This window comes from Macrobrachium rosenbergii, unplaced genomic scaffold (genome assembly GCF_040412425.1).
Source record: "Macrobrachium rosenbergii isolate ZJJX-2024 unplaced genomic scaffold, ASM4041242v1 171, whole genome shotgun sequence".
NCBI classification, from domain to species: domain Eukaryota; kingdom Metazoa; phylum Arthropoda; class Malacostraca; order Decapoda; family Palaemonidae; genus Macrobrachium; species Macrobrachium rosenbergii.
The window spans coordinates 637374-651436 of record NW_027100729.1 but is presented as its reverse complement, the minus strand read 5'-3'; the positions used below and the strand labels follow the sequence as shown (position 1 = coordinate 651436).

The following is a 14063-nucleotide window of genomic DNA, read 5'->3' as shown; positions in this document are numbered from 1 at the left end:
GATGGATGATAAGGAGCGTTCGGTTATTTTAGACTTTTTTAAATTATCGTTTTTAAAGTGGTTTAAATATAATTTTTTAATATATTAAGTATTATGAATTATTTTTTATCATTTATTCATGGTAATTTACGTGAAATTATAATTAAAATTGGATTTGAATGGCTGAATTTTATTCGCGAGCGCTTCGGAACGTACGTGCGCTTAGGAACGTTTCCCAGCCAGCCTGCTAGTTTAGAATTTTTTTCCTTAAATAGTCGTTTTTAAAGTTATTTCAATGTAATTTTTAATTATAATAATTATCTAATATTTCTTAATTAATTTATAACAATGATTTTTAGTGAACTGCGGTTTAAAATTGAATGTGAATAGCCGAATTTTACTCACGAGCGCAGGGGAACGTTTCCTAGCGAGCCTGTTATTTTAGGCTGTTCTTCTTAAAATGATCATTTTGAAAGTAGTTTAAATATAATTTTTAATTTTATTAATTATTAAAGAATTGTTTTTGAATAATTTTTCATGGTAATTTAGGTGAAATTATCTTTAAAATTGGATTTGAATGGCCGAATTTTACTCACGAGAGCTTGGGAACGTTTCCGAGCGAGCATGTTGTTTTAGACTGTTCTTCTTAAAATAATCGCTTTTAAAGTAGTTTAAGTATAATTTTTCACTATATTAATTATTAAAAATTATTTTTGAATAATTCATTACTCAATTTTAAGTGAATTAAGGTTTAAAATCGGATTTACATCGCCGAATTCGGCCCGTGAGCGATCGGTAGCGTTCTTAGCGAGTCTTATTTCTTTCCTAAAATAATCGTTTTTAAATAATCTAAATATGATTTTTAGCTGAATTAATTGTTATTAATTATTTTTAAATAATTTTTTTACTCTATTTTTGGTAAAACTTGCTTTACAATTTCATTTATTATACGAATATTTTACTCCCGAGCGATCGGGAACGTTACCTAGCTAATATGATTTTTTTTGTCTGCCTGAAAATATTCATTTTTTATTATTGGTTATATTTGGTATTTAAAGTTAATTATAATTATAAGGCTGTTTATCCTGCACTGTTTATGAGAATATTTATCCTGCATATGGGCTGCTCATGAGGCTGTTTAGGCTGTTTATCCTGGGCTGTTTTGAGGCTGTTTACCCTGGGCTGTTCGTGAGGCTGTTTATCCTGGGCTGTTTGTGAGGCTATTTACCCTGGGCTGTTTGTGAGGCTATTTACCCTGGGCTGTTTATGAGGCTCTTTATCTTACACTTTTTATTTTCCAGTTTATCCTGAGCTATTTATGAGACTGTTTTACCATGGGCTCTTTATGAGGCTGTTTACCATGGGCTGTGTGCTCTAGGCTTTTATGAGGATATTTACCCTTGGATGTTTGTTCTGGCTGTTTATGAGGTCATTTCCCCTAGGCTGTTTATTTTGCAGTTTATCCTGGCCTGTTTATCCTGGATAGTTTATGAGGCTGTTTAACCATGGGCTGTTTATGAGGCTATTTATCTTGGGCTGCTTATTTTCCTATTGATCCTGAGCCATTTAAGAGGCTGTTCCTCCTGAGTTGTTTATGAGGCTCTTTAATCTTGGTCTGTTTATGAGGCTATTTACCCTGGGCTGTTTATGAGGCCATTTACCCTGGGCTGTTTATCCTCCTCTGTTTATTTTCCCGGTTATCTTTGGCTGTTTATCTCAAGGTTTCTGTTTCTTGATCATTTCATTCATTTCCTGTCTAATAATAATTCTCTCTACCTTCATTTCTCATCTTCATTTTTCACCTTTTCTTTAATCCTCAGTTCCTCTGAGGCTTTCAGGGCGGGTGGGGCACCTGGGCACATGCCCCGCATCCCATGAAAAATAATGATGAAATAATATTGAAGGTTTAGATAATAATGTCCAAATGTGGAAAATGAAGGCTATGTTTCAGAGACCAAACTGTCTCTCTCCTCAGGCAAATGGTGCCTGAGGAGAGATACAGTTTGGTCTCTGAAATGTAGCTTTTATTTTCCACATTTTGGCATTTTTATTGGCTCCTTATATTTGATGGAATTCAGTTTTAACAGAAAATACTTCACAGCCATATATATTTATATATATAGGAAATTTTTTGGATCCGCTAGCGACGTCAGTTATGTAGCCCACGGGATCGATCCCGTTGTTTTAGGTGCGACAAAGTATAGCCAGATATTTAAGTGCAGGCTGTAAAGTATGGTCTTTGCTGCTTAACAGACTCTGTTACTTACCAGAAATCTAGAAAATATTAAGTGCAGTCTGTAAAGTGAAGTCTTTGCTGCTCAACAGACTCTGTGACTTAACAGAAATCTAGAAAATATTAACTGCAGACTGTCAAGTAAAGGCTTTGCTATTTAACAGACTCTGTGACTTACCAGATATCTAGCGCAGGCTGTCAAGTAAAGTCTTTGCTATTTAACAGACTCTTTGACTTGCCAGAAATCTAGAAAATATTCAAGAACAGGCTGTGAAGTCTTTGCTAGTTAACAGACTTTCAAGAGGACGAATAAAAAATAAACTTTTGAAGGGGGAAAAATGTTTATTGGAATAAAAGAGACAGAAGATAAAATAGTGAGCACCCAAGAGGAAGGAGATAAAATATTAATATTTATATTGATAATATTTAACATATTTTTATAAAAAAAAAAAGTTTCCGTCGAAGGCTTGAAAACGGAATGATGCTGAAATGTTTCCTGGATGAATTGACGGATCCACGAATTGATGGACCCATGAATTGACGGACCCACAAATTGAAGGACCCTTGAACTGATGGAACCATGAATTGATGGGCCCACACATTGATGGATCCACGAATTGATGGACCCACGAATCTGTGGACCCACAAATTTATGGACCCATGAATTGATGAACCCATGAATTGATGACCCACGAATGATGACCCCACAAATTTATGGACCACAAATTGATGGAATCATGAATAGATGAACCCATGAATTGACAGACCCATGAATTGATGGACCCATGAACTGATGGACCCATGAATTGATGGACCCACGAATTGAAAGAACCATGAACTGATGAACCCATGAATTGACAGACCCATGAATTGATGGACCCATGAACTGATGGACCCACGAATTGATGGACCCACGAATTGAAGGAACCATGAATTGATGAACCCACAAATTGACGGACCAATGAATTCAAGAACCGACAAACTGACAGACCCATGAATTCATGAACCCTTGAACTGATGAACCCACAAATTGATGGACCTACGAACTGATGAACCCACGAATCGATGGACCCATGAATGGATGAACCCATGAACTGATGGACCCACGAACTGATGAACCCATGAATCGATGGACCCACGAATTGATGGACCCGTGAATTGAAGGAACCATGAATTGATGAACCCACAAATTGACGGACCAATGAATTCATGAACCCATGAACTGATGAACCCACAAATCGAAGGACCCACGAATTGATGAACCCATGAATTGATGGACCCATAAACTGATGAACCCATGAATTGATGGATCCACAAACCTATGAACCCATGAATTGATGGACCACAAATTGATGAACCCATGAATTGATGGATCCAAAATCTATGAACCCACGAATTGATGGACCAATGAATTGATGAATCCACGAATTGACAGACCCATGAATTGACAAACCCATGAATTGACAGACCCATGAATTGATGGAACCATGAACTGACGAACCCACGAATTGATGGACCCACAAATTGATGAACCCATAAATTGACGAACCCATGAATTGATGGACCCACGAATTGACGGACCCATGAATTGACAGATCCACAAATTGATGGACCCACGACCTGATGAACCCACAAATCGATGGACCCACAACTCCACGAAATGACGGATCCTACAAGGATCTATGGACCCACGAATCTATGAACTGACGGACTCACAAATCTACGAATTGGCGGACCCACGAATCTACAGACCCACAACTGATGAACCCACAAATTGGCGGTCCCACAAATGATGGACTCACGAATCTAGGGTCCAACAACTATACGAACCAATGGCCCCACAATCCTACGAACCGACGGACCCATGAACACGGAACTGTCTTTTAAGGCCACTTCAACGCCTTAATAAAATAAACAAATGCGTCTGAAGTAAAATATACAGTAATACAATCATACAATAATATCACTCGCAGTGTATTATACAACGCGGTCCACCTACACACTAATGCCCAGCCGCACGCGCACGCACACACGAAGTCCGTAACCGATCCTTATATATATACCGTACTTATATATTATTATTATATATTATATATATGGACATTTGTGCACGCATCTGTCACGAAACCTACTACAACTACGAAGAAGAAGAATACTCGAGACGCGCGGATACACGGGTACGTTCACGCATATTCGTATGTATGTGTATTTAGGTGTCTCTAGGCTTTGCCGAGGCTCTGGTAGTAGGCGCTGAGGACCTCCCAGGCCGAGGGAGCCATGAAGCCGTCCGGGGGGCTCTCCCCTGCCCGGGCCAGGGCCCGCATCTTGGTGCCCGAGATGAAGTCGAAGTCGTCCTTGCGGGCCGGATCGAAGAAGGCCATCTTCCCGGCCGCCCGGTCGTAGGCGGCCACCCTGAAAGGGATGATCTCCAGCTGCGTCAGCCCCGGGGCCATCGTCAGCACCTTCTTGCCGTGGGTGGCCTCGTAGAGGTCCTTGCCCCCCTGCCCCGCCCCGGGGTGGGGCATGCCGGCCGGATCGCGGCCCACGATGTAGAAGCTGGCTCCGGTGGCCATGCGGGCCTTTGCGTGCCACTGGACCTCCGTGGGGCCGGCGTACATCATGGGGGAGGGGAATACAGCCAGAACCGTGGAGGCCGGATCCAGGACCCCCTCCTTCAGGACGGCGTGGTGCTGCTCGATCCGGGTCTGGAGGGGCACGTCGTCGTCCTTGGTGAAGCCGCCCAGCGGGTGCAGGAGCAGCACCGGATTGTGGTAGCCGCGGTCCAGCAGCTGACGCCGGGTGTCCTGCAAGAGACGGAGGAGGAGGGGTGACTATAGGGATCCGGATGGGATCTGGTCTAGATCTTGACGAGATCTGGATGAGATCTTGATAAGATCCGGACAAATCTTGACGGGATCTGGTCGAGATCTTAACAAGATCCAGACGAATCTTGACAAGATCCAGACTAATCTTGACAAGATCTGAAGGAGGTCTTAACAAGATCCGGGCAGATCTTGAAAAGATGCGGTCGAGATCTTGACAAGAGCCAGACGAATCTTGACATGACCTTAACAAGATCCAGATATGATCCTGACAACAAACAACAGATCTTCCTCTCTCTCTCTCTCTCTCTCTCTCAATCACTTCAATTACATCTGACTAATGATTCAAGTTGAGACAACACTGTTTACATGTACCCGGACCAGATCCGGACATTAACAACAGATCTTCTATCACTCTCTCACCTGCATCAGGAGCGCATGCCCGTTGTGGATGGGGTTCCGGAGCTGGAAGGCGAAGACTGCGTCTGCGTTCATCTGCCGGAACTTCGCCCTCAGCTCCATTGGGGTCAGGCGGTACTCGTCCAGGCCGTCGTGCCACCTGTCGGGATGCACCTTCTTTAGTCCTTTAGTTTCTCTTCTCTTTCTCTTCTCTCTCTCTCTCTCTCTCTCTCTCTCTCTCTTTCTTTAGTTCTTTGTTTATATCTTAATCTTCTCTCCCTCTCTCTCTCTCTCTCTCTTTCTCTCTCTTATTCTTCTTCTCTCTCTCTTTTCTCTTTAACTCAATTTTTCTGTCTCTCTCTCTCTTACCTTACTCTTTCTATCTTTCTTAACCTTTTTCTGTCTCTTTCTTATCTTTCTCTCTCTCTCTCTCTTTTTCTTATCTCTCTCTCTCTCTCTCTCTCTCTCTTCTCTCTCTCTCTCTCTCTCTCTCTCTCCCTTTCTTATCTTTCTCTATTCCTCTTCTCTCTCTCTCTCTCTCTCTCTCTCTCTCTCTCTCTCTCTCTCTCTCTCTCCCCCACCTACCTCAGTCTTTCCAGAGCCTCGATGTCTCCTCCGCAGAGCCAGTCACCGCTCTCGTAGACCATCTTGATGTATGGGTGGTCCTTACAGGTAGTCCCTGGGGAGTAGCCAATCAGAATTAGGGAAATAAATCGACCAATCACTGGCTATTTTCTACCAATCACTGGCTGTCTTACACTGGCTGTTTTAGGGGAATAAACTGACCAATCATTGGCTGTTTCAGTGGAATAAATCGAGCTGTCATTGGCTAATGTAAAAATAGACTGACCAATCAACAGTCAATGGCTATCTCAGAGAAATTTATCGACCAATCACGGGCTGTTTTATGGGATTACGTTAACCAATCATTGGCAATCTGAATAGAAGAAATTGACCAATCAAAGGCTATTTAAAGGGATTAAGTAACCAATCATTGGCTATCTCAGGGGAATAAACTGACCAATCACTGGCTAATGTAAAAATAAATCAACCAATCACAGGCTATTTAAGGGAATAAACTTACCAATCATTGGCTATGTTAAGGGAAGAAATCAACCACTCATTGGCTATTTTAAGGGAATAAATTGACCAATCATTGCCAATTTGAAGAAAAGAAATCCACCAATCACTGGATATTTTATGGAGATAAATAAACCAATCACTGGCAGCTTTACAGAGATAAATCAACCAACCACTGGCTAGTTTCCAAATCAATCACTAGCATTTTGTGGGAAAGATTTGACCTGTCACAGGCTATCTTAGGGGAATAAATTGACCAAACACTGGCCATCTTACAGGAGTAAATTGACCAATCACAGGCCACCTTACGGACATAAATTAACTGGCTAGTGTAAAAATAAATAAACCAACCACAGACTATTTTATGAAAATAAATCAACCAATCACAGACTATTTCAAGACAATAAATCAACCAATCGCCAGTTATTTTATGGAGACAGATTAAGTGGCTAGTAAATCAACCAATCATTGGTTATGTTATGGGAAAAAATCAACCAATCACAGGCTATTCCAAGGGAACAAATTGACCAATCACAGGCCTGGGAATAGATCAACCAATCACTGGCTATTCCAAGGGAATAAATTGACCAATCACAGGCCTGGGAAAAGATCAACCAATCACTGGCTATTCCAAGGCAATAAATTGACCAATCACAGGCCTGGGAATAGATCAACCAATCACTGGCTATTCCAAGGGAATAAATTGACCAATCACAGGCCTGGGAATAGATCAACAATCTCTGGCTATTCCAGGGAATAAACTGACCAATCACAGGCCTGGGAATAGATCAACCAATCACTGGCTATTCCAAGGGAATAAATTGACCAATCACAGGCCTGGGAATAGATCAACCAATCACTGGCTATTCCAAGGGAATAAATTGACCAATCACAGGCCTGGGAATAGATCAACCAATCTCTGGCTATTCCAAGGGAATAAACTGACCAATCACAGGCCTGGGAATAGATCAACCAATCACTGGCTATTCCAAGGGAATAAACTGACCAATCACAGGCCTGGGAATAGATCAACCAATCACTGGCTATTCCAAGGGAATAAATTGACCAATCAAAGTCCATTTCCCAGCAACAAACCGACCAATCGTAGCCTTACCGAACTGGCGGGCACACCGCTCCTCTTTCCTGTGCTCGTAGAACTCAGGCTTCCTCAGGATGGCGACCGCGCGGCCTTCGTATTTCAGGGCAACGGCGGAACACCCGTCGAGCCGCTCCTTGTCCTCGGTCGAGACTGGCAGGACGATCGGGATCGACTGGTTGGTGACGCCGTTGTCCAGGAGGCAGCCGAAGTGTTGGCACTGGGGGAAGGGAAGGTGTCTCTGAGTTTGGATTCCTAGCTACATTATCCCCATTCCCAGCCTATTCCTAGATGAAATACCCACTACCTAAAACAATTCTTTGATAAACTGTCCCATTCCCAGGCTATTCCTAGATAAAATACCCTGTTCCCAGGCTATTCCTAGATGAAATATCCACTACCTAAAACAATTCCTAGATAAAATACCCTATTCCCAGGCTATTCCTAAATGAAATATCCACTACCTAAAACAATTCCTAGGTAAATTATCCCATTCCCAGACAATTCCTAGATGAAATACCCACTGCCTAAAACAATTCCTAGATAAAACATCCCATTCCCAGACAATTCCCAGATGAAATACCAACTACTTAAAACAATTCCTAGATAAAATATCCCATTCCCCGGCTATTCCTAGATAAAATAACCTGTTCCCAGGCTGTTCCTAGATGAAATACCCACTACCTAAAACAATTCCTAAATAAAACCATATTCGCAGGCTATTCCTAGATAAAATATCCCATTCCTAAGCTATTCCTATATAAAACACCCACCACCTAAAACAATTCCTAGATAAATTATCCCATTCCCAGCTATTCCTTGATAAATTATCCCATTCCGAGGCTATTCCTTGATAAAATATCCCATTCCCAGGCTATTCCTAGATAAAATAACCTATTCCCAGGCTATTCCTAGACGAAACACCCACTACCTAAAACAATTCCTAGATAAAAATATTCCATTCCCAGGCTATTCCAAGATACATTATCCCATTCCCAGAATATAAAATATCCAGTACTCAGACAATTCCTAGATAAATACCCCATACCTAGACAATTTCTAGATAAAATACCCTGTTCTCAGACAATTCCTAGATAAGATACCCCTACCAGTAAATAAATCACCTCACCCATTAAAAATACCCATTATAAAAAAGTACCCATTACGAAAAAGTACCCACTAAATTAAACTACCCATTAAAGAGCCCATAAAAAAAAATGCAATAAAAAACCTTTCCTGAAAAAATATTCCATTCTCAGGCTATTCAAGATCATGAAGCCATCCCATTCCCAGAATAAAAATACCCATAAAAGACACCCATTAAAATAACTACCCATTGAAAATGCCTAGATAAAAATAACCATTCAAAAAGAATTCCTGAAAAAATACCCATAAAAAAAGAACCCATTAAAATAACTACCCATTAAAAAAATGCCTATTAAAAAATAACCATTCAAAAAGGAACCCCGTGAAAAAATACCCATTAAAAAACCCCATAAAAAAGTACCCATTAAAACAACTACCCATTAAAAAAATGCCTATTAAAAATAACCATTCAAAAAAGAACCATGTGAAAAAATACCCATTAAAAATACCCATAAAAACGTACCCATTAAAATAACTACCCATTAAAAAAATGCCTATTAAAAAATTACCATTCAAAAAAGAACCCTGTGAAAAAATACCCATAAAAAAGTACCCATTAAAATAACTACCCATTAAAAAATGCCTATTAAAAAATAACCATTCAAAAAAGAACCCTGTGAAAAAATACCCATTAAAAATACCCATAAAAAGTACCCATTAAAATAACTACCCATTAAAAAAATGCATTAAAAAATAACCATTCAAAAAAGAACCTTGTGAAAAAATACCCATTAAAAATACCCATAAAAAGTACCCATTAAAATAACTACCCATTAAATAATGCCTATTAAAATATAACCATTCAAAAAAAACTGTAAAAAAATACCCATTAAAAATACCCATAAAAAGTACCCATTAAAAAAATTACTATTAAAAATAACCATTCAAAAAAGAACCCTGTGAAAAAATACCCATTAAAAATACACCCATAAAGTACCAATTAAAAAATGCCTATTAAAAAATAACCATTAAAAAATGAACTGTGAAAAAATACCCATTAAAAATACCCATAAAAAAATACCCATTAAAATAACTACCCATTAAAAAATGCCTATTAAAAAATAGCCATTCAAAAATGAACTCTGTGAAAAAATACCCATTAAAAAAATGCCCATAAAAAAGTACCCATTAAAATAACTACCCATTAAAAAAATGAATATTAAAATATAACCATTGAAAACGAACCCTGTGAAAAAATACCCATTAAAAATACCCATAAAAAAGTACCCATTAAAATAACTACCCATTAAAAAATAACCATTCAAAAAAGAACCCTCTGAAAAAAATACCCATTAAAAAACCCATGAAAAAGTACCCATTAAAAATGCCTATTAAAAATAACCATTCAAAAAGAACCCTGTGAAAAAATACCCATTTAAAAATATGCATAAAAAGTACCCACTAAAAAAGTACCTGTAAAAATTACCCATTAAAAAGTACCCTCTAAAAAAGTGCCCATTCCTTACCTGCAGGAACTCTAAAACATACCCATTTAAAATACCCATAACCAAATACCTACTGAAAAAATACCCATTAAAAAAAGACCTACCTACAGGAACTCATTAAAATACCCATAAACAAATACCCATTAAAAATGCCCATAAAAAAGTACCCATTAAAAAAATACCCATTCCTCACCTGCAGGAACTCTCTTCTCTATATGATGAAGGCGGTCATGGGAGATACCCATTAAAAATGCCCATTAAAAAGTACTCTTAAAAAAATACCCATTATAAAAAGTATACCATTACAAATAATCATTAAAAAATAACCATTCAATAAAGTACCCTATAAAAAAATACCCATAAAAAGTACCCATTAAAAAAGTACCTGTAAAAAGTATCCTTAAAAAATACCCATTCACAAAATTACCCATTGAAAAATGCCCATTAAAAATACCCATTCAAAAAGTACCCTATCAAAAAATACCCATTACAAAATACCCTATCAAAAAATACCCATAAACAGTACCCATTAAAAACGGACCCATTCCTTACCTGAAGGAACTCTCTTAAAAAAATACCCGTTAAAAATACCCATAACCAAATACCCAGTAACCATTCAATAAAGTACCAACTGAACAAATCCCCATTAAAGAAAGACGTACCTGTAGGAACTCTCTCTCCCTCATGAATCCGGTCATGGGCGACGCCCAGCCTTCGGAGAGGACCTGGAGCCACTGGGCATCTAACTTGGTGATGTTGACGAAGGGCAGCGACTCGGCTTCTGCCCGGGCATCCTTCAGCTTGTTGTCTTGGACGAAGAGTTCCTTCAGGGAGTCTCGGATGGTCTCTGGTATGATGCCCTGCGGAGAGGTCATGAGAGGTCAGGGGGGGAGGTCATAAGGAAGGAGAGAGAGAGAGAGAGAGAGAGAGAGAGAGAGAGAGAGAGAGAGAGTTACACAAACACCCAGCCGTAGAATTAATCACCTGATTAAATCTACTCACAGCAACTAGAACTACAAAACAGCCTGTTAATCTTTGGCTGTTTATCTTGGGCTGTTTATCCTTTACTATTTATGGACTGTTTACTCAGTTGATGAAGCTGTTTATGAGGCTGCTTACTCTGTTTAATGGGCTGTTTATTCTGTTTAATGGGTTGTTTGTGAGGCTGTTTCTCATGGCATGTTTATGAAGCTGTTTATCCTGCATTTTATTTTGGGCTGTTCATGAGACTGTTTATCCTGCTGTTAAACAGCCTTACACATAGTCCAGGACAAACAGCTTCATAAACAGCCAGGATAGTCTCTAAAATAGGCTTCTAACAGCCTCATGAACAATCCATTATAAATATCCCAAAATAAACGGGCCACATAAATAGCCAAGTAACAGAGTAAACATCCAATTATAAACAGCCCAAGACAAACAGCCTCATAGGATAAACATTCCAACATAAACAGCCCCATAGGACAAACTTCCAAACATAAACAGCCTCATAGGGTAAAAATCCTCATAAATAGCCTCATATGACAAACATCCTCATAAATAGCCCCATAGGACAAATATCCTCATAAACAGCCTCATAGGAGGATCACCATTCTCATAAACAGCCTCACAGGACAAACATCCCAACACAAACAGCCTCACAGGACAAACATCCCAACATAAACAGCCCCATAGGACAAACATCCTCATAAACAGCCTCACAGGACAAACATCCTCATAAACAGCCTCAAAGGACAAACATCCTCATAAACAGCCTCACAAGACAAACATCCAAACATAAACAGCCTCATAGGACAAACATCCAAACATAAACAGCCTCATAGGACAAACATCCTCATAAACAGCCTCATTGGACAAACATCCTCACAGCATAAACAGCCTCATAAACACCCTGAACTTACTCACCCACTCCTGCAGGATCTCGAGGACGTGTTGGACGCACTCGTCCACAGTGGTCTGGGTCGTCTTCAGGACGAGGTTGGGAGCCTCCGGTTTCTCGTACATGGAGTCAATCCCCGTGAAGCCTGAGAGAGAGAGAGAGAGAGAGAGAGAAATAAATTAGAAACTTCAATGAGTTTGTACTTAAATTAACGTCATCATAAGTATAATTTAACAGAAATTAACAAAATTTTATTCCCATAAATATAATAAAGCCATTTTAAACCTTAGGGTGGTCCAGACACGTAAGAAGAATGAGAGAAAACCCCTGACTCTAACCTTTTGCCTTTTAAAGCAACTCCAATAAAATTGACCCTTTACCCCTTAACATCAAGCCAGTTATATAGTCCAAGATGGTCTAGACATGTACGAGGAATGGGAGAAAACCCTTTAAAATTAATAATAATAATAATAATAATAATAATAATAATAATAATAATAATAATAATAATAATAAACCACAATATGGTCTGGACACATAAGATGACTAGTCTAAAACCCCTCAAAATTACTAAAAACAATTATAATAACTTTAAACCCTAAGACGGTCTGGACCCGTAAGAGGAATGGGAGAGAAACCCATAAATTACCAATAGCATTAACAATATTAAAGCACAATACAGTCTGGACCCGTAAGAGGAATGGGAGAAAAACCCATAAATTACCAATAACATTAACAATATTAAACACAATACGGTCTGGATCCATAAGAGGAATGGGAGAAAAACCCCTAAAATTATCAATAACATTAACAATATTAAAGCACAATACAGTCTGGACCCATATGAGGAATGGGAGAAAAACCCCTTGAATTATCAATAACATTAACAATATTAAACACAATACGGTCTGGACCCATAAGAGGAATGGGAGAAAAACCCATAAAATACCAATAAAATTAACAATATTAAAGCACAACAAGGTCTAGACCCCATGAGGAATGGGAGAAAAATTCCTTAAATTATCAATAACATTAACAATATTAAACACAAAATATGGTCTGGACCCGTATGAGGGATGGGAGAAAAATCCCTTAAATTATCAATAACATTAACAATATTAAAGCACAATACAGTCTGGACCCATATGAGGAATGGGAGAAAAATCCCTTAAATTATCAATAACATTAGCAATATTAAACACAATATGGTCTGGACCCATATGAGGAATGGGAGAAAAATCCCTTAAATTATCAATAACATTAGCAATATTAAACACAATATGGTCTGGACCCATAAGAGGAATGGGAGAAAACCTTAAATCATCAATAACATTAACAATATTAAAGCACAATACAGTCTGGACCCGTATGAGGAATGGGAGAAAACCTTAAATCATCAATAACATTAACAATATTAAAGCACAATACAGTCTGGACCCGTATGAGGAATGGGAGAAAAACCCCTTGAAATTATTAACAGCAATAATAATAACTTAACCATAAGACGGTCTGGACCTGTAAGAGGAATGGGAGAAAAACCCCTCAAATTACCAATAACATTAACAATATTAAAGCACAATACAGTCTGTACATGTAAGAGGAATGGGAGAAAAACCCCTTTAAAGATACTAATAATAATAATAATAATAATAATAATAATAATAATAATAATAATAATAATAAATTACAACATTAAACCCTCAGACAGACAGTCTGTACATGCACAAGGAATGGGGAGAAAATCCCTTAAAAATAATAATAATAATGATGATAATAATAATAATAATAATAATAATAATAATAACATTAATCCCTCAGATGGTCTGCACCCGCACGAGGAACGGGAGAAAACCACCACTTACCCTTAATGATGCCTGCCCTGGCCTTCTTGTAGAGGCCCTTGACGTCCCTCCGCTCGCACACCTCCAGGGGGGCGTCCACGAACACCTCGAAGAAGGGCAGGCCGGACTCCTCGTGGACGGCC

General features: G+C 38.9%; 1 protein-coding gene across 6 annotated transcripts in view; it reads right to left on the bottom strand.

The window, feature by feature from the left end:
- Window positions 1-2534: 2534 nt before the first annotated feature.
- The window catches only part of Papss (PAPS synthetase), a 36776-nt gene continuing 25247 nt past the window's right edge, over window positions 2535-14063 (bottom strand). For all 6 annotated transcript variants that reach the window (XM_067102971.1, XM_067102970.1, XM_067102969.1 and 3 more), the window contains 7 exons: window positions 13942-14063; window positions 12106-12224; window positions 10863-11060; window positions 7628-7829; window positions 6019-6112; window positions 5458-5593; window positions 2535-5016 (listed from right to left, as the gene is read on the bottom strand). The exon at window positions 13942-14063 is cut by the window's right edge and continues 238 nt beyond it. In XM_067102971.1, the coding sequence (XP_066959072.1) occupies window positions 4432-5016; window positions 5458-5593; window positions 6019-6112; window positions 7628-7829; window positions 10863-11060; window positions 12106-12224; window positions 13942-14063 (1456 nt within the window). In that variant the 3' untranslated portion in view covers window positions 2535-4431. The remainder of the gene's footprint in view (window positions 5017-5457; window positions 5594-6018; window positions 6113-7627; window positions 7830-10862; window positions 11061-12105; window positions 12225-13941) is intronic.